Raw genomic sequence first — 21,255 nt, 5'->3', positions numbered from 1 at the left:
TGAATGTCACCCAGGGAAAGGAAAAAAAAAAAAAAAAAGACCAGTACCTCACACAAGCTATAATAAAATCCTCTGTTTGCGAGCTGCAGGGTGCTTAGCATGGAGCCATGGAAACAGCCCCTCTGAACAAAAACTCTTGGCTGCAGGAATTCAGCAGTTCTTTAGTCACCAGCAAATGCATGTGGCCAGCAAGGCTCAGAGGGGAAGAGGGCAGCCAGCACAGAAAGTGTTACGGAGGTGATTTCATGTGCTTGAAACGAAGACATCAGATCCAAAAAAGCACCGGAGATGTATTCAGATCAGCTGTTACGGATAACTAACTCTGGTGTTGTGACTGCTCCTCTCAGTTGACCTCAGAGCCACGTTGCTACCATTAGCAGCAGTTGTCCTTTAGAGGAGGTAGGAGATGGCCTCGCATCTGAAAGACTAAGATGTAGGTCATCCCATAAAACAAATGGTGAAAATGTTAGATGAATCGTACCTCAAAAGTTGCTATTTCTCTCCATCAGCTGTAAAAGGAGTTAAGGCAGCTGGTTGGTCTGTAAGCATCTGCCTTGCAGACATCTGAAGCTCAGTGGGATGAACAGAAACCAACAAAAAGGTGCAGGCTGCTGTGCTGACATAGGTAACCTGCTCAATCCAGGGACCATCTCCTCTTTCCCAGCTTTATTCCTTAAAGACTGGCTTCCCATGCTGGAGCAGGAGGGTCCTACAGACCATGGGCTTTGTACCCAAGGGTATGATGACAACCTTTGCTCTACACCTATCGTTGTACTACAGAAGGAATCCAGCTGAGTGCCACGTCTGCCTATTCACCCCATTTTTTATCACTTTCCTTCCTCATGCCTGTGTGCTAGGAATCATGTAAGGCAAAAGCACTTTCAAATGGGGTTGGAATCCCTTAAGCTATCTGCAGAGCTCCCCAGATGGTGCTGGCACTATCCTGTCCTAAGAATGAGAATGAAAAAAGGAAGGGGACAAGGCAGATGAATGGGACAGCCTATACGCAACCCCAACTCACTTGGGTCACTGTGAATTCGAAAGATTTCCTTGTGCTTTCTCAGCACATCAAGTATATAGGAAAGTCATTTCACCTTCGTTTAACTTTGGTTAACTTCTCATAACTTCTGCTTATGAGACTGTTCCCAGTGATTACACCATTGTGCCTGCTATTACCCACTAAAAAGCCTGTTTTCAGCTAGGGATCAGCCCACCCCATCCCAGCAACTTTGTTTTGTTGCTCCGGGGAATTAAAATATCAATGCAGTGCTCAGAGTTTCTTCTAAAAAAATCCTAATAGCAAAAGGAATAATCTGAATAGGAAATCAGCTCTCTCCCTCCACGGCCCGTTTCCAGTGGTGGCAATCTCAATATGGGGGATAAATACTCTAAGGCTACAAAAACTGTAACTGATTGTCTTCTGAACAGTAAAAAATCCCGCCTTTTGTTTTGCTCCTTTATCTAACTGAGCAATGAGAGGGGATGAAAGAAAACAAGCCCAAAAATCTTCTCTGCTTTGCCCCAGGCAGATTTATTTCAGTTGTTGCTCAGCTCAGTCCAAATTGCCACTTGGATTTGCCTTCTGATTGTGACTTTAAATAAAAAGCAAAGCCTCCGTGTTCCTGGCTCCAGTGCTCATGCGTTATCACAGATGAAGGGAAGCAGGTTGGGAACTTTTACAGATTTTTAATTTTTTTTTTTTTTTTACAGTACTTTCACAGTATGTTTATTTAGCATCTCTCATCCTGAAGGATCTCAAAGTGTTAAACAAAAGCTCCAGCATCTAACGCTTTGCGGTTCATGTGAGGGCAGAACACGACACCTTCCCTGTACAGTGGTGAAAACTGTTGGCCAAAGCTGGTGGGGTAAAACTGCAGCTTGTTCATTTTTCACAGTTTGCATTTGAACAGCCCTGCTCCAAAGCACTCCAGCTTAAATACTCCATCACGTAAGCCATCCAAGGAAGCCTTCCCACACACAAAAGCCCTGCGCACGGAGCAGTGAGTAGGAGACCATGATAAGCCATGCTAGTAAAAATAAGTCTAGTTGATAAAAATGAGCTAGTGCTTCCTATTGCTCACACAACTGAAAAGGCAGAGCTTGTGTTGGGACTGCCTCTACCGTTAATAACATCAGATTTAGAAAGGCAATCGTGCCGTAGGATTTCACTATCAGCTCACAAGCTGAAATCCAGAATAGGTTTTAAGTGACCCGAGATTATTACTGTCCCATAGGTAGGTTAATAAACAGAAGTTTCTCTCTCCACCTCTTCCAAGGTACATTTGCTAGTAAAGATATGTGTGTCTCTGTGGTATCCAGCTATGCAAAGGATTAAATAACCACTCAGAGCTCATTTTTTAATTATAAATGCATAATGATGCGAACTGTGAATTCACCCTTAACTTTTTTGAGGAGCCTATATTCAGGAGCACATTAACTAACCTTGGGATACCAGCAGCTACTCCAAGTATTAGGTTAATGCAACAGTTTTACGTAATTCAGGTAGGAAGGGCTGCTGAGCTTTTCTGCTGGATGGTTATTTCACTTGTACCTGGTTCTGTGATCGGTGGTTAAAGGACACCAGTGTTCACTTCAGCACTCATTCTACACAAGAGCTGGAATTAGAAACGAGTTTAAGATCTCTCTCCTTCACAGGTTGTATTCAACAAAAAGTCCACCAGAGTGAGGCTGTGAAATCCAAAAATAAATTACAATGATAGTGCTGGGAAGGGGAAGCAGGAACCCGTAGTTCTGCAACTACTTTTTTTCCATCTTGGAGAAATCATTTGAGTTTGCCCATCTTCACATGGCCTGCTGTAAGACTCAGCGAGAGCTATCTGCGCTTTCCAGGATGCTAAAGAATTGCAAAGTGCCATTAAAAACGTCCTCCTTTTGTCCATCTCCTGTGCAAAACAGAGATTAGGAACAGCTCCAAAGCTGACTGATGCCATTCAGCCGAGCTTTGTTAGGACAGTCGGCGGAAAATGCGAGGCCCTGATCAGGATGGAGGATGGATTCCCACCGGGAACTTCTTCCACCAGGGCTGAAGCCACTTGCTTAGTGTGAGTGACATGCAGGTAAATGAAATAATGCCCTCCCAGCCTGTTGTCATTGGGAGGGAATACAGATGGAGACTGAACTGTCAGGCTGGAGCTGTCTTGAAGGTCAGAGCATTTTATTTAGCAAGAATCAGTGTCATTTGTGGAGATGAAATCTGTTCAGACTTTAATAGGATAAATCACAGGGGATATTCTAGAATAAATCAGAAAGGTTTTTTTCTTCCCCCTCACACCCCCCCAAGTATTAAGCGATTTGAATGAAGAACCAACTTATGGCTTTTTAAACCTGACAATAATTCAGTGGGTTTTATGTGCCTGAAGAGGGGTTAATTTTCCTAACATAAAGGTTGAAGGAGGGAGGAAATTTCTTAATACGGGGGACAGAGTTAACTGTGATTGACATTTGGCTTTCTAAGCAGCTTCTCCTGGAACATCGCACTAAGTGCAAAACGTTGAACTATGGCCCGTACATTTATTATGAATTCTAGCTAGCTGATGGGTTTGAACATTTTTGAGGTGTTCTGTAGAAAAGGAGAGAATTTTTCATACTTCTTCTAATTATGACTTAGCCTTTCTGAGAAGGAAGGAGCTGTGTTTTCAGGCACCAGGTGCCACACGTTTCATCTGTTAGTTTCAGGCTTAGAGCAGATGCAGCTCGATACATGCTGGTAGTACACACTTAATTTCAAGAAAATAAAGACTTACCAAGCCAGAGATAGAATCCTTCAAAGAAAAAGATCTTCAAATTGTGTCTAAATTCATCAGGTTCCTAAAACAGATGCTGGTTTATCCATTTCTTTAGTCTTTGGCTCACTTAGTGCGGTGGCCAGGGAACTAAAAAATTATCTTTCTGCCTGCTCACACCATTTTCTCAGCCACCCTTTCTTGGGTTCAAGGAAGCAGTGAGTTAACGAGGTTTAACAGGGGACTGACATTCAGATCCCTGAGACCTTCTCCTAGTTCGTGTTGTTACTTAGGGCAAAACGTGATGCTCCAAGGACCGTTTTGTTTCTGTCTTCACTGAGACCCAGCTGAATCCAGTGGCAGCAAACATTTTATCTCCACCAGGACAGGATAGGACTCTGGGGTCTTTGCTGAAGTCAGTGGGATTTATATGCAGGAACACCAGCTGAGCCCCAGTGCAGTGATCTTCAAGAGTACATCTTCAAGGGCTTTACACTTGGTTTGCTTTGGGGTTTTTGTCCTGGGGTCCTTCTCGGGAGGCCAGCTGTATTTATTTTTCACTTTGTTTTCTAGGTTTAGTGTCCTGTGCTTTCCCTTCACTGTCTGGCACTGCACTAACACCAGTTTCAGGGCTATGTCCATGTTAAATAAATTAACCCCAGGCATTGGAACTCAAGCTGTAGCAGTTCCTGGCACGAGTTTGGCCAGCGAGCCCTTTCCTTTGGCAGCTGGCCTCCATGCCAGAGAGTGCTCCCAGCACAGCGACTGGTAACAGACATAGCTCAGAAACCTGCTGTGTTAACACGTCTCTGCCGAGGCTGCAAATACAGCACTGCTGCACTTTCCCAGTCTGTCTGCCCCGTGCATTTTTCTCCTCTGAAGTTCTTATATTGCTTGTTGGTGTAAGGAAACAAATCATCCGAGTAATAATAATAATAATAACGTTATACCCTTGTTTTTCAGCCACAGCCCAGCTCATAAGTATTACTTGACCACAGATCCAATCACCGGCTCCATCTACCTCTCTGACACCAACAGCCGACGTATCTACAAAATCAAGTCAACCACATCAGTGAAGGACATTGTGAAGAATTCAGAGGTGTTGGCTGGAACCGGAGATCAGTGCCTCCCGTTCGACGATACCCGCTGTGGAGACGGAGGCAAAGGCACCGACGCTACCCTTACAAATCCCAGGGGTGAGACTTCTTCTCCACAGGCTTTTGGGGATCTTTTTGAAAGGGATTTGTTTAGTAATGGTGGGGACAGCTCTCCTTTCCTATCAGAAAATGCCCCAGGACTTTGCAGGCCTTCCCAAGCCAACCCACAAGCACGTCCTAAGGGCTCATGTTTGGAAATACAGAATTATAGAATCATTAAGGTTGGAAAAGCCCTCCAAGATCACCTGCTCCAACCACCCCCCTACCACCAATGTCACCACCAAGCCCTGTCCCCAAGCACCACGTCCAACCTCTCCTTGAACACCCCCAGGGACGGGGACTCCCCCACCTCCCTGGGCAACCCGTCCCAAGGCCTGACCGCTCTTGCTGAGCAGAAATGTCTCCTCATTTCCAACCTGAACCTCCCCTGGCATAACTTGAGGCCATTCCCTCTAGTCCTATCACTAGTTATGTGAGAAGAGGCCTACCCCCAGCTCCCCACAGCTTCCTTTAAGGTATTTGTAGATGCATCTCACTCTCAGACAGTCTTGGTCTTCGCATTGAGTGGCTGGGACAAGTGCCAAGCCAGAGGCATGTAGAAATGGAAACATGTGCAAACAGCAACAAAATAAATCCACCCATCAATTTTATGCCCACTTAACTACTTCTGTTCCTTACCAAATAACAGTGTTTGGTCCTTACCCCTCTGGGTAGGATTTGCTTATGTTCAGTTCATTGAGGCTCTCTTTGCATAAAAAATAAATAAATAATAATAATTTAAAAAAACACTATTAGCATTGCTGTATGTAAAATACCAACAAAACTTGCAGATAGCTCACAAATACATAAAATTCAGGTTTATACATTGACATGAGGCACTGTGGCATCTAACTTAAATCTTGTGGCAGGGTGGATGCTAATTTTGATATAGGAATTATCTAATTCTGTATGACTTCACCTCTCTCCTGATTAGCTTACTTATATTTGATAAAAGCACAGCCAAATCAGAATAAAAGCATCACACAGCCTTCATGGCTGTGAACTAAATTGTTCAAAACAGGTTTAGCCAAACATATGCAGTCCTGCGTGTAGCCAAGACTTCAGTCTGGCAATCTCAAGGTAACAAGCCCTGCATATGGAGGATGTCGTTCCTCCCAGCTGTCCACAGCTCCTCCAAAAAAAAACACACAGAGGGTGTAAAGCTGGGGTGGAAGATACTGTTGGTACACACACCTTCTGCAGTGTTTGTGAAGAGAGGAGGGAAGAGCCCCCATGCAGGAATGCTGTTAGAAATGTGGCATTTTTGCCTGCTGTGCTCTGCATCTTCTTGCCCAGTTGTTAGGATCGTGGGGAGTTATTTTTAGGTTCTTGGCTTGAGCATCAGTGTGCTGTTGGCTTCCTCTTTCCTTGCATCTGGGAGCGGTAACTCCCTCCTTCCTTACCGTAGCAATTTCCAAGCCCATCCCAAGCTCTTTGTAAAGCAGCTCCTCGGCAAAACGCAGGGATCCTCTAACAAGTTACTTCCCAAAGAGAAGGCAGGATGAAGGCAGCTGAGCTGTTGTTTCTCTTCCTGGCTAGATTTCTGGGGAAGTTATTTTTCTTGACATAGAGACAACATTACGGTTACTGAATCCAAGAAATCCAAACTGATTTAGTGACCTTTTGTGTCAGCTCTGCTGATTGTTGTTGTTGTTGTTACATATGATCTAGTTGTTTGCTGGCAGGATGCAGAAGAAATTGCCTTGGGAGACCTGCTCTGTGCCAAAGAGCACTGAAGGCCAAACTGCTACCCCTGTAATATTCAAAGCACCCAGCATGGGTTCCAGGCACTCCAGACTCCCATGAGGTGACCATTATACTGGGATGAAGTATTGCCAGAGACACAGATGTGGAAAGGGAATGGCTACCTGTGGGCAGAGTAGAAATTGTCTCGCTGAAATGAGAGGGCTGAGTGAAAAGAAAATTAAGTGACTCGGGCAGAGAGATTCAGACAGGCTAGCAGATGAGTCATGAGATCAGGGAATCCAGAAATCTGTAATCCAATTTTCTATACCCCTTTGATGTTCGACCAGTCCAAAAAAAAAAAAAAAAAAAAAGTTGGACCTCCATTCTCCCATGTACAAGATAAGAGGAATATTATTCATTTCCCTACACAGGTGGAGGTTGCGAGGTTTAGCTGAATTATGTTTCTGCATTCACTATGGGAAACAGAGCTCTGGAGTTCAAAGCTTTCAGCGCTGAAATCCTTCTTGTTGGCAATTCAGGCTCTCAGGAGGCTGTTCTTCCACCTCAATCATACCACAGCAAAATGCATGCATTCGTTCCTCATCGCTCAGAAATTTCACAGAACGGGAGTAAATTGAGAATGAAAGAGGAAATGACACGAAGCAATATGGCAACAAGAAAATAATAATCCAAGAGCCCACACCCCTGATAGAAAGCTCACAAACAGCATATCCTGATCTGGTTCTAGCCCGAGCTTGCAAAGTCTGAAGAGACAAAAGCTTTGGCAGGTGCGACTCCCTTCCCATGCACCTCCATAAATGATTAACAGTGAAAACTCACACTGATGGTGTAATGTCAGCATTGTTTTCACCGTCACTGCAGTGCATCCTAGCAGAAACATCCAGCAATTGCTTTCTTGGTGTGACTGTATTGCATAAGAGTTCGAAATAAACATGACTTATTGCACAAGTAGCCAGTAGTTCTCAGGCTACCCTCTGCTCCCCTCTCTTGGCAGGTAAAGTGAAGGGCCAGGGGAAATCAGAAAATGGTTCTGCAGCTATAGAAATATCAGCCGGCCAGGGCAGGACTCGGAAAGTTCAGCTCTTTAAGAATCACTGCTCTTCAAGGGACTCTAGTTTTTAAGGTTAAAGTTAATTTTTAACTGACAATAATTACCATGCATTTTAAGAACATCTTTGCAGCTTGTTCAGGAGGTGTAAGGAAACAAGGTCTTGCCTCCACTTTCATGATATTTTAATCAGTTGATGTTTGCAGCTTGCTGGAAAATACCAAAGGAATATATCCTGCCAGGTGAAAACCAGCAATTCATAAAAACTGGAGAATCCATCATGGGGTGTCAAAATAGGCTTCTGCCTACCTTTAACATCTTGGATCAGTCAAGGATCTGGTCTAAGTAGATCTTCTGGTTCTTCTTTTCGTGAAAGGAAACTTGTATCTTGACGGATGGTTTGTTCTGTGCCTGTGTGGAAGTGCCCTTCTCATCCTGGTGACAGAGCCCGAGGGACACAGCCCCCCCAGCTATCCCTGCTCAGGATGATTCTCCATTTTCTGAGCAGGAGCCTCTTCCCCACAATATTGGTCACCTCTTCCAGTTCCCACCTCACCTCCCACCAGCTCAGAGGGGATAATTTCTCCAAAGTGGTCCTTGTCTTGGAGAGAGATAAAATGTTTTTGGCTTACACAAGACATTAGGACGGATAAAAGCCACCCCTGGAATTTCATTCTTCCCCTGTCTTTGGCTTCTCTGATAAAGGTAGGCTATACAAATACAGGAGAGGCAGATCGACAGAGGAAATAGTGGGGGCAGTTGTTTGATCATAGTGTTTATCATAGCTGTTAGGAACCAGTCTGATCCTTGCATTCATTTGCCACAGAGCTCAGCAAAGCCTTCAGACGCTAACGAATTTCAATGCATCCTTGCAAATTAAAGTGTTACCACTTTCTAATTATCATCTGCTAATAACGATCGTCTTCTACAAGCAATCTAAAGAAAAATTAAAACTCCAGCTTGTCAGAGCATTTGTTTTCATCTGAGTACTCACCAGTGGCTCTCCTTGGGAAAAATGTTGTGGCAGAGAAATTACCAAGGAGCCTGCAATTAAGAGAGACGGCAGTGACAAGTCTATACAATAGGAAGATGGTTTCAGAAAGGACAGGGCTGGGGCCGGAGGTGTCTCCTTCATTTAGCACGGCAAAAGCAATGCAAAATGCAGTAATTGATTTGGGGACAGATTGCTTCCTTCGCTGCGTCCTGCTGAATGTGTAAACAAAATCTCAGTTGTTCGCTAAGTGTTCTCGGGTTTGACAGAATTATCAGAAACTCAGCCCTCCACAAGCACTTAGAATTTGTATTATCAAATACTAACAGAAGGGTTATTTCAGGGAGGACCAGAGGCTGATTGAACAAAATATCTTGCCTCTTACTGTGGCCAGAAAAGATGCATAGGGAAAGGGGCAACAACAGTGACCTTTCCCTGCTAACACTCTGATCATTGACATTTCTGAAGAGCTTTCTAAAGAAGTTGCACCTGGACCCATGCTTAGATGCCACCATCAATTTGTCGAGAAACCTCGCTGAGCACCCATTCTTTTTCTTTGAAGACGTCCTGTGCTAATTTCCACGACTTGTTTAGCCCCAGCATGAAAAAGTCTTGTCTTTTTAAGACCAGAAGTGCATTTGTTGTTCTTCTCTTTCTGCCTTTCCTAATCCATTCCTGTCCTCTAGCCCCTTTCTTGACCACTGCAGAGCCCCAAGCTGATCATTGCAGAAAACTTGCACAGGAATTCCACCTTATTTTTTTTTTCCTGTGAGCTATTTTACAGCTTGTCATTGCATATGGGTAGTTAGACTTACTCCTTCCCCTGTGAATTCCTCTGTACTTATTGACATTGATTTTCATCTGCCATTTTATCACCCAGTTATTCAGCATCCAGCCTGACAAGAAACCTCTGAATCTGGATTCCTTTAGTACCTATTTTTTCACTTAAAAGGGTTCTCCCCACCCTTTCTTTTTTTTATTTTTCCAAGTAGAGCTATACGTGCAATGCAATCACTTGTAGAAGTTTATTTTTTAGAACAGCGTCATTGTGTTCCAGGATTTGCAGTGGCACATTGCACTGTCACTTTCTCACACCACAAGGTCCTGACATTTCAAGCAAATGTCATCGCATCCCAGCTTTCTACCAGCACGGCTCACTGGTGCAATGCACATGGTGACGCAGCCCTCGTTCCTTACGGGATCGTAGACTACTCAAGAGGAACCAACATGATTTCCTACTGCATCTATTTTGTAACTCGGTGCTTAAAATTTGGACCTGCAACACCACCTAGTTAGTGGCAGCAGATGTTTTCTCTCAGTAGCTGTGAGATTGAACTTCGAGCCGTGTGCTGAAAGTCTTTAATTCCCCTTATGTTCCTATGGAAACATGAGAGGAGCCTTCTGCCAAAGCAACCCAAGGCCTTTGGCTTTACATGCGTAACATGCGCAATACCCATTTCAGTGCCCGTCTCCAGCTCCCAGCACTGGAACTGTGCCATAATCAGATAGGAAACACATAAATCCCTATCAAAAAGTTCGATCTGACCTCTACAATCTGCTGCAAAGGAGCTGCGAGATGCCTCTTTCTCTGCAAGCCGTCCCTCCAAAGACACTTGTCTGGGGGAGAGCAGGGCTCCTCTTTGCAATTCGATTTAATTCCGAGGCAATCAGGTAAACTCAGGAAGGGAACGGAGTATTTGCTGTGCGAGGGGCCAGTGGAAAAAGAAATTAGACCTTTGACAGGCTGAAAACTTTGTTACCCTGCAGAACATCCTGGGAAATGCCAGGTAATTGAGATTGCTTAGGCTCCGTGGAGGAGGGATAAGCAGAGGAGCGCTCCGTGATAGGAATGCATGCACCTGCCATCGCCCCCAAGCAGGGTGATAAGTGGCAACTTTTCTATCCCACTTTAAGTTATTTGGCTGTGCAAGCTCTTTGTCTAAGCCGGAATGCAAACTAAAGTTGTGCTGTATCAACCGATCGGAGCCAAGGTATGTGGGATTATTCTTGCTGTAACTGGTTAATCAGAGCAGCCATCGGAGCTCAGCACCGCGCGCCGAGCGGCTGTCAGCACACGCTGCTGATAAGTCCAATCCAATCCATATGGAACTAGCTAAGAGAGAAAATCCTGCCTCATTTAAAATCGCATTATCCAGCCTGCCACCCTTCACTGCCTTTTGGCCTGTCACGCAGACTAATGGACAGGAGCCCTGGAAAAGACTGGTTGTGAACCTGGGACACGGGGTAAGAGCCTTTTGTGCCTGACAAAAGGCAATTAAGACCAAGCGAACCCTCTGTCGTGCCTCCTCTGAAAAAAGCACATCTAGCACGTTGCTTGAAGAGCTCAGCTGTATTCCTGCATGTCAAGCAAACTCCACCAAACCTTAAAGAAATTGCGATTTGGTGGGCAAAATAATTAGAGGAGCGGGAACCTTCAACAACCGATGTGTCAATATCAGGCAAAAACAACTTCTTTTAAGTCACAGATGCAAGCAAGACATTGATGCAGATTCCTCCACACCTCTCTGTAGCTTTTGACAGGGTGCTAAGATGCAGCTGATGGGTTGGTATTGTGTAGGAAGAAGAAATGGCCACCGCTGCTGCAGCTTCTCCTGTGGCATTCAGGTGTGCAACAGGTGCTTGCCACTCCTCTTTGGGGTTCTTCTTTCATTGTCCTGCAAAGATCAGTCCTGTCTTGGCAGGAATTAAATGCAGGTATTGGAATGTAGGACTGGAAGCAATCTTTTGGATCATTTAGTCCTGTCATCCATTATCCCAGAAATCCTGTCATATAATCCCCTCCAAAATTAATGAACTTCATCTTAAAACCAGCAAGTAATACTTTTTTTCCTCACTGCCCCAGGGGCTATTTTGAAACCTTCCTGCTCTACTGGTCAGATACCCAATCCAGGTCAAAGCGATGCCCTTCAGGCAGGGAGATGCTGTGAAGAACTCAGGAACAAAACACATTTTTTATCTCCCAGCAAAAATACACAGCTCCCATTCAACTCAGTGATCTGCAACGTCAGTGTCCTGACTCCTAATTGACTTTGACTCGACAGGTCGCAGCCCTGTCTGAATCCCTCCTTTTACCTCAGCAAAATGGAGAAGTTTGTTCTTTCTCCCAAACAATGACTTAATCCTGAGGTTTTCTTGCCATTACTTCCAGGCTAGATTATCTTCCGTGCCATTTCATTTCCTCTGTAGGTTTCTCTATGACCAAATACGATATATTTTTCCATGTATCATCCACCTCCATGGCTCCCAGCCCATACAATAGTTAGAATGCTGGCTAAAGGCCATGCTTTTAATTTCCAAAGCAATCAGGGGATTAGTCCCTGCTACATGAAAGGCAAAAACTTTTGATCTGTGAATTGCTGCATCTGTAATTCACAGCATACCTCACAGTGGATGAAGACAGAGGGTAAATGTTTCAAACAAGGGGATCTGGCTGTAACACAGCATTTTGGAGAAACACAAGATCTGGTCGCTTCTCAGAAACATTCTCAAAGCTTTCTGTCTGCAACAGATTTTCCATCATATTTGTCACCGAGATGACAGCCAAAAAAAAAAAAATAACATTATGGAGAAGATTCATCTCACTAACTTTATCTGTCTATGGTATAAATGTTTCCTGTGGAAATACTTGCTGTAATCTCCTTTTGTAGTCAACAAGGAAGAAAAGGTACTTCTGGAAGGATTCGCATAATCTTCTACAGACATCTGTTTTAGGGTGATATGCATAGCACCCTATTTCTCTCTGCTGAATGCTCCAGCTACTTGCTTGGATGCACAATGCAGATGTCTACTTCTTGCCAAGTGATTGCTACCCTGCTAATGAAAGAAACCAAACAGGAAGATCCTAATATTCATATATTCCAAGCAGAGTTTTCACCTGGATAGAAAAGGGTGTTACAGGCTTCTCCATTCCTGTTCTTTTACATTCTTTGAGTGTCTTGAAGACACTTAAATATTATGCTGAGCAGCATTCTGCTACCGTAGGATAGATGAGATGGATGACTCTATTAGTATCTGTGGAGTTATTTTTAATTTATACTAGCATAAAAGAGAGGTGAATGGGGCCCTTAACTTCTTATTCCTGCCTTAGTCATGAACACTCTCTACGACCTTGTGAAAATTGCTTTATCTCTTATTTTCCCGGCATGTAAAATTAAGATGCTCACACTCACAGGCTGCTATGAGGTCTAATTAGTAAGTGTAAAGCACTAGGAAAACCTCTGATGAAAGATGCAGGGTATAGCTGGCCTGGGATAAAGAGGATTAGAGGAGGTTGTGGTAACATAACAAATACTTGAGAAATGATGCCTAAGGGGAAGTGAAATGGCACATATCTGTAGGTGAGGAAACAAGAATCAGCAGTCTGTAACTGTTGTTGGCAGACTTCAAATCCACTGGTGGGAGTGCGTCTACAAAGGGACAATGAAATAAATCACCTTGCAGTGTTCAGAAACAGGTGAGCTACTGGAGATGAGTAGGATTATCCCAGCAGAAACCCTTCCACATTTATCCATCTGGAATTTGACTGACCTGGTGGATCTTTCAGAGCCTTTCTCATCACTGTCTCTGAAACATTCCCCAGTGTAACATTTTCATGCTCATGGCTTAATATTCATACCATGAGCAAAGCATCATGTTTCTGAACACGTAGAACACGTAGTTATTAGAATCCTTTTTGAATGCCATAAAATATATTGTTCCCAACCAAACCAGTGGTCTTACACTTCACTCTCATGAGTCAGACCAGACTCTTATCTTCCATTCACTTCGTATTTTCAGGTTGCTATTCCTTTCTGACTGACATGCTTTTTTCTTCCCCAGGCATCACTGTGGACAAGTTTGGGCTGATTTACTTTGTGGATGGCACAATGATCAGGCGGATTGATCAGAATGGGATCATCTCAACAGTGCTGGGTTCCAATGACTTGACATCTGCTCGGCCTCTCAGCTGTGACTCTGTCATGGACATTTCTCAGGTAAGACGACTCTTTGGTTTGGTTCTCCATAGAATAAAAACCTAGACATTCACCCTGTCTGCATGTCTGTGTGCCTCCCCAACTTTGACAAGGAGATAAGGGCTTAAGGAGAATTACATCCCTACATATCCTGTAGCATGGAAATTACTGAGTCAAAAAAAAAGAGATCCTATAAAGACTGAAAGAAAGACCTAACTCAGAGAATTGCTGGGAAGAGAGATTTTAAAGACTTCTTTCAGAGCTCCCAGCCAACTGTGAGAAACAGATTCCTGGGAAAGCAGGTTTCATTAGGCTCTTTTCTCAAGAAAGTAGTTGCTTTAAATTAAAAAGGACAGGAAACTGTACTTATTTTAGTGGGGATATAACACTTTGCTCTGTTATAACAGCTTAGCAAACCATGTTTTTTTTTCATTGCTTCCCCCCATTCTGATTTGGCCCAGCAAAATTTTAGGCCTGAATCAAATTAACATCTAGGAAATACTGATTGGAGGCCATGGTGCCAAAATTAGCAACAGCAGGAAAACAAGAATCTTGAATTGCATCAGATTGCAAATTGGTTGCAGCTACCATCATGCTGGGCTTTTAAGTCCTGCTGCTTAAAGGTGGAGGGGAAAAAAAGAGAGAAAAAGAAATCTCGGTTTGCTGATTGCTTTGCTTCTGGATAGTGCTGAAGAGAAATCTGTTACAGCCCAGCACTCGATTTTGTGGGGCACTGGCCAACTTGTCAAATTGTGCCAGTTTCGAGATACTGTCCTTTGAAACCTTTGTGCCACTCGTTGTTTGCTTGGCTAGAGGAATGTTGCCCTCTCCTATGAAAATACGGATCATAGCTGGAGGGCTAAGTACTGTTATTCAGCCACAATAGATGTCAATGGGGTTTCCTTTTTGTAACTACCTAGATAATTTCCGTGCTCCCATATGGAATCTGTTCTTCTTGTTTTTCTCTCTAATTTGAAAAGGTTATTCTTGCTTCTTTGCGACTGGTTCCCACTGTCCGCAATTTATGAACAAGCTAAAATTATGAGTTTAAAAGCTCTCATGCCTTCTATAGAAGTAAATTTTGATGGTTAAAGGCCATTTTGTAGTGTGTTTCTCATCTTAAAGGCATGTTTTTTCTTTATCCGAATTTCAGGGGCAGTTACCACAAGACCACTGAGGATTCAGGCTATAAGAAATATTTTCTGTCAAGTTATATGGCTTATATGCATACCAGTGTCATACTTAAACATTTCTGAGATGAGCTAAAATGGATCAACTAAAGCCTCTTTCTTTCCCTTCACAAAATTACAGGAGCCATTCTTAGATTAATCTGTACTGTGATGGACAGATTAACCAGTCATGTTCTGGAAAGACACACCAAAGACAAGATTAATGAGGGAAAAAAAACAAACAAACAAAAGCAATGCACAAGCAAACAAAACCCAGCTTGGGAAGTAGCTTTTCATCATTTACAGTGCATAGAAAGGTCTTTTCTGTCAGGTCCCCGAGGCTATCTGGGACATGAAATATTTAGCTGCCAATGTTGACAAGGAGTGGTTTTTAAGAAATTGAAAATTCCCTTGTCGGTTCAGAATAAACTCTGCTCTTGATGCTAACTCAAGGCTGAGGAGCTTAAAGACCACTGGAAGGGATGGAGGCATGCATTATTAAAGAGGAAACCACAGGCTATAATGTTTTACTACAGGAAGGGTTAAAATAGGCCAGGAGCTGAGAGAAGGAAGATTTTGCAAGCGGAGAATCAGACTAGGCAGAGCTGAGCACTGTTTTTAGCCATGAAACTGAGCTTCACAAGCCCAGATATTAGAAGAAATAATGAACTGAGTACCATGCAACTAATGCTCTTAAAACAAAACAAAACAAAACAAAACAAAACAAAACAAAACAAAACAAAACAAAACAAAAAAAAAACAAAAAAAAAACAACTTGAAAAGTGAGTAGAAGCACCAAAAGTAAAGCATGGCTGTGGCAGAGATGTTCAAGCACAGGCTTTAAAAGTATGAATCTTCTGTGTGTTCCTCTAGTTCATACCTGGTCTCTTCTCGTTCTTGGTTTCAAATGTGTGCCCTTCCCACAGCTCTCAGTCACAGCACATCCATCATGCCATTGGGTAAAGAAAAACAAATAAACAAACAAAAACACAGGAGAGGAGAGAATGGCACAAAGTGCATGTTTTTTCAGTCAACCACTAGATAGCAAATCCACCTGATCCAACTTCAAGTTGCCTGGCTGACAGAAAGGCAGGATATAACCAGAATAGCTATTCTTTTTTAACTAGTTGAAAATCTATTTAAAAGACTGCCTGGAGGTGACCAAGAGCATTCTTCAAGGTTGTTCATTTCCAATTCCACTTCACTCCTGTTATGGAGAAGAGACGCAATTAAGAAAACATGTAAGCATTGGTTGACTCCCATCAGCACAACATTGACCTTTTTTATATATAAAAGTAAAGTAAAATAAAATAATAAAAAGGAAAACATCTCACAGTCCTTGTTAAAAAAAAAAAAATTACCCTGAATTCTGTTATTAGAGCTTTCCTGAGTCTGACAACTGAAAGAGTAAACTCACTTGAAAAGACAATATTTTGCACAAATAGAGCTAGAAATAGAGACCTTCTAGCGCTCGCTCACTTGTAATGTTACCGATCATATCTTCAGTTTACTTGTGTCTATGCATTATCAGTGTAGAACTAGGATGTGTCACTATTACTTGAACCCATTCTTCCATTATGTTCAAAAAAATACGAAAAACAATATAAAGATATAAGGATTTTATAGCATAAAGTGAAATAGCCTGAATTTCTTGTAATTTGCTATTTTTGCATTTTTGCAGTATCAAGCACAAAATAGGTGGTTATACCTTGGGCGTACACAAATGCTGACGCAGCTGCCAGTTTTCTGTATCTCTCCATGTCATTTACCCAGAGGAGCTGGGCCACTTGTCTGGAAAATCCTTTATAGAAGGAGAAGGATCATTGTTTTGTTTGACTGATCGATTTCACAGCACTTCAACCAACAAAATTCCCAGTCCCAGGTCTCCACTCTTAGGTCCAGGCTCTATCAATCCAAAGAGCATAGGGTGGTTCGAAGAGGGGAGATCCTACTTGAATCCGAATTGTCTAGTTAACTCCTATTTCCCACTCTCCTGGCACAACACTGTTCTGCTAGTGCACCAATGCCACTTTGCGTGGGCTGAGACACCTCATACCAAGGTGGAGAGGCAGAAAAGCCATGGAATAGAATCCTAGAATCATTGAGGTTTGAAAAGCCCTCCAAGATCACCTGCTCCAACCACCCCCTACCACCAATGTCACCCACCAAACCCTGTCCCCAAGCACCACGTCCAACCTTTCCTTGAACACCCCCACAACCTCCCTGGGAAACCCATCCCAATGCCTGACCACTTGCTGAGAAGAAATTTCTCCTAATTCATGGTATAATAAAGGCAGAAGAGCATCTGCCTCTACCCATCACCTGCCCCCATGAAGCAAAACGTGGGTTTCCATGATGTTCACACCAGGGTGATGTCCTCTGTGGCCATCATACCCAGCAGTAATAACCAGTTGAGCTTCTTTTACTCTTTTTCCCTTTAATCCATGTTGAAATATCCTCACTGATATTGATTTGTAGCAATCATATGGTGAAAAGAGGTCTCATTGTAATAACTTCCTTGTGCTGTTTCACCATCAAGGTTCGTCTCGAATGGCCCACAGATCTGGCAGTCAACCCGATGGATAATTCGCTCTACGTGCTCGACAACAACGTTGTGTTGCAGATTTCTGAGAACCACCAAGTGCGCATAGTGGCGGGGAGGCCCATGCACTGCCAGGTGCCGGGGATGGATCACTTTCTCCTGAGCAAGGTGGCCATCCACGCCACCCTGGAGTCCGCTACCGCCCTGGCCGTCTCCCATAACGGGGTGTTGTACATTGCTGAAACCGACGAGAAAAAGATCAACCGCATCAGGCAGGTCACCACCAACGGAGAGATTTCTCTGGTGGCCGGTGCACCCAGCAGCTGTGACTGCAAGAATGACGCTAACTGTGACTGCTTCTCGGGGGATGATGGCTATGCCAAGGATGCCAAGCTCAACGCGCCATCCTCCCTTGCAGTGTGTGCAGACGGGGAGCTGTATGTCGCCGACCTTGGAAACATCCGAATACGCTTTATTCGGAAGAACAAACCATTCCTCAACACGCAAAATATGTATGAGTTATCCTCGCCTATAGACCAGGAACTCTACTTGTTTGACACCAGTGGTAAGCACCTTTATACTCAGAGCCTTACCACCGGAGATTATCTTTACAATTTTACTTACTCTGGGGATGGAGATATAACCCTGATCACTGACAACAATGGCAACTTAGTCAACATCCGGAGAGATTCCACGGGGATGCCCCTCTGGCTGGTCGTGCCTGATGGCCAAGTCTACTGGGTGACGATTGGTACCAACAGCGCTCTCAAGAGTGTAACCACACAGGGGCATGAAGTGGCCATGATGACTTACCATGGCAACTCTGGTCTCCTTGCCACCAAAAGCAATGAAAATGGCTGGACAACATTTTATGAGTAAGTATATTACGAGTACTGTGCTGCTGACTTCATTCTGTGTCCTCTGAGCCATGCAAATTTGTTAGATTTTTAATTCCCTGGGCAGAGCTATTGTCCAAATAAAATGTTCAGAACAGAAAATATTAGATCTCACACAAACACTTCATATTAGATGTACGTGTGTTAAAGTTTAAATAAGCTCCATCTACCAAATCAACTTCAGACAGGTTATGCTGAGCTTTTCTAAACAGCTAAGAAATTTGGACACCTGCTTCTCCTTAACTATAGTTGGGACTGGAAATTTAGGCTGCATGTCAGAGAATTTTCTTTGGCTTTGAAAGCCCTGGAAGTGTGAAAGTTCCATTAGATCCTCTTTTTTCTCAGCTTTTCACCTACTTCTTGTGCTCCAGTGTCTTTTTTCAATTGTTTGAAATGGCTGATGTAGAATGACAACTGACAATGACTAATGACAGCTTGCTCAGAAAATGATTCTGTAATTAATGGACTGCTCTGCTTCTGTTGTGGTTGGCCCCACTAAACTTAAAAATAATCTCAGAGCTATTCAAGACCATCGCCGCCCAACAATTTTTTTGAGCAAAGAGAAGATGAGACGCAGTGAAAAATCCAGCAATGGCAGTGACTTGAAGATTTGTGTTTTTATTTTATATTACTATTGGCAATTCCCTGCTTATAAAGACCATGAATATAGTATCCTTCTGATATCAAATAGGAAAAAGATATATTACTCAAACAAGGGCCTCTAGAGGGATGGTCTACAAATTCATCCTGCTGTTGAGAAACCATTCCCCGCTTCCTTAGTTCCATTTTTATTCTCAAATTCCAGCCTTCTTGAAATGCTCTTTTTAGCGCATAATTTCCTATATGGTTTGAGTGGTTACATGGAGGCATTCAGATACCATAATAATAAACCCATTGTAGGAGACTAATTTGGATAGAATAGATAGTTCCCAAGATTACAAAGACAAAAACTGTGGGAAAAAAAAAAAAAAAAAAAAAAAAAGAGAGAGAGAGAGACTCAGGGAGGAAAGCTGGCTAAATCCACATATCCACATACCCGTGTGTTAGACATGCAGTTGATTTGGCTCTTCTTTTTTTAAATGTTCCAGGCCCAGTTTTGAGTTTCTTTGCTCTTGCCTCTAAAAGAACTGATGGAAACTCTGTGATGAATCTTTTGAAAGGTTATTTGCATTCCATCAAGGTTCTGTTTGCAATTACTACAGCAATATTCCTCAGTGAATCAAAGTTAATACCCTTCCATCTCTTACACTGAATTTGCTTGAGGGAGGCTTTAGGGAGGAAAGACAGGGTGTTTTTCTCTATAGGAGTGGAAGCCTGCTTTATTGTCAGGACCATCATGCTAAATCAAGGCAATATTTTCTTTTTGTAAAGAACCCAATAGTTCCTGTGCTTGAAAACAGATGTAGCGATGGACAGTGAAGTAAACTAAACATTACAGCCACTAATGGTCAGATTTCTACCTAAAGCATATTAAAAGTGTGACTGAAAATATAAAAGAGATAAAATGAAACAGAAGCTAAAATCCAACGTAGTCTGTGGATATATTTATAACAGTGATCCATTATATCTTGCTATCCAGCAAAATAGAACATTTGTGAAAGTCATCATTCTGGTCCTTTTATGCGCTTCATAAGAGTCATAAGAAAGCTTTTTAGAGCTAAATGGAAGACAGTATTCTCCAGTGGTTAGGCTATGGAAATCTTGACTAGAGCAAGTCAGCACTATATGATAGCGCAGCATCACTGAAAATAGAGTTGGGAATGTGTCTTCAGAGATATCTCATCCAAACCTGTGATCAGTTATCTCTATTTAACTGTTCCTGACAGATTCTGATGTAACTTTATACAACTGCAGTGTAAAAGCCCATCTCTGAATTAGTTACCTCAGCCTCCCTTTATAGGCAGTGGAGAGAAACAGGTACTTTCAAGGTGAGTTTCAGATGAGTTATATCAGATATTGTGGCTTTAGGATGTAATGAGACAAGTAGTAGCCTGAAAGTCTACCTCCATAAAAGCAGTCCAGAATGATTAGCTCAGACAGGGGTGTTTACATTGCAGATATCTACAGTTTGGTTAAATGGATCCTATCAAAGTGATCTAAGTTGTTCATAAATACTGCTGGTGCTATAGCCTGTCTTACCCTAACTGATCCTTTCCCAACCTGTCCATGAGGTTGGTCTTCTATTCTTCTCAGCTGTAAAAAGTGCATATTAAATACCTCAAGAACTTGCTCTGAAAAGTTAGTCAGCAATAGGGGATCACTCAGTGGGGTTGTTTGGGGTGAATAAGCAGGGCTTGACCCTACCCTGTTTTTGCATGCATGATCTGGAAAAAAAAATACAAAATCAGAACTGATAAAATGAGAAGATTAGTAAATAAAGGTGAGATCCTTAGATTTATTGATCAATTAAGTTTCATTTAAACATAATATGTTATTATTACATAATCTACTGCCAAGGTACAAATGTAACAGGCCACATCTAAAGAATGGGGTTGAGCGTTGACTCTCAGAGGTTGAAGTAAACAAATCATGAAGCCATACATGGCAAGTCTGTCTAACCCATTGCTTGGATGGAAAAATAAGATGAATGTGTTTACTCATCCCTCCCTACTTTAGTGAGTAGAAGGGAGCTGATTTTCTCCCTGCACAACACTGATGAGACTAGTACTATCAGTTCTGGTCTCTGCAGTTTATGAAGGATGGGGAAAATAGAAGAGTGTGCAGAAAACACACAGTTCAAAAATGCAGTCGTGGGGAGAAAATGCTTTATGCTTGAGAACTAAAACAACTTGATCTGTTTATCTTAGCACAAGAAGTGTCCAGATCACAGCATGTCAGCACAAAACTGTCACCTACAGAAGGACTCTTCTGTAGCAGAGAAAGGCACGAGAAGGGCAAAGGGCTAGAAAAGCAAAGGTAGAGACATTCAAGTTGACAGGGCAGTGTAATTTTTTAGGGCTGAGATTAGCTAACCGGTAGAGCGACCAACT

At 42.8% G+C, this 21,255-nt stretch overlaps 1 protein-coding gene across 3 annotated transcripts in view; it reads left to right on the top strand.

Annotated features, from left to right (window-relative positions):
* The window catches only part of TENM4 (teneurin transmembrane protein 4), a gene marked incomplete at both ends in the record, with an annotated part of 332,174 nt that overhangs the window by 275,628 nt on the left and 35,291 nt on the right, over positions 1-21,255 (top strand). For all 3 annotated transcript variants that reach the window (XM_084306305.1, XM_084306304.1, XM_084306303.1), the window contains 3 exons: positions 4,707-4,939; positions 13,525-13,679; positions 17,367-18,244. In XM_084306305.1, coding sequence (XP_084162431.1) covers positions 4,707-4,939; positions 13,525-13,679; positions 17,367-18,244 — 1,266 coding nt within the window. The remainder of the gene's footprint in view (positions 1-4,706; positions 4,940-13,524; positions 13,680-17,366; positions 18,245-21,255) is intronic.

Source organism: Netta rufina (assembly GCF_964035555.1).
Source record: "Netta rufina genome assembly, chromosome: 1".
Taxonomy (NCBI): domain Eukaryota; kingdom Metazoa; phylum Chordata; class Aves; order Anseriformes; family Anatidae; genus Netta; species Netta rufina.
This window is presented reverse-complemented; position numbering and strand designations above follow the sequence as displayed.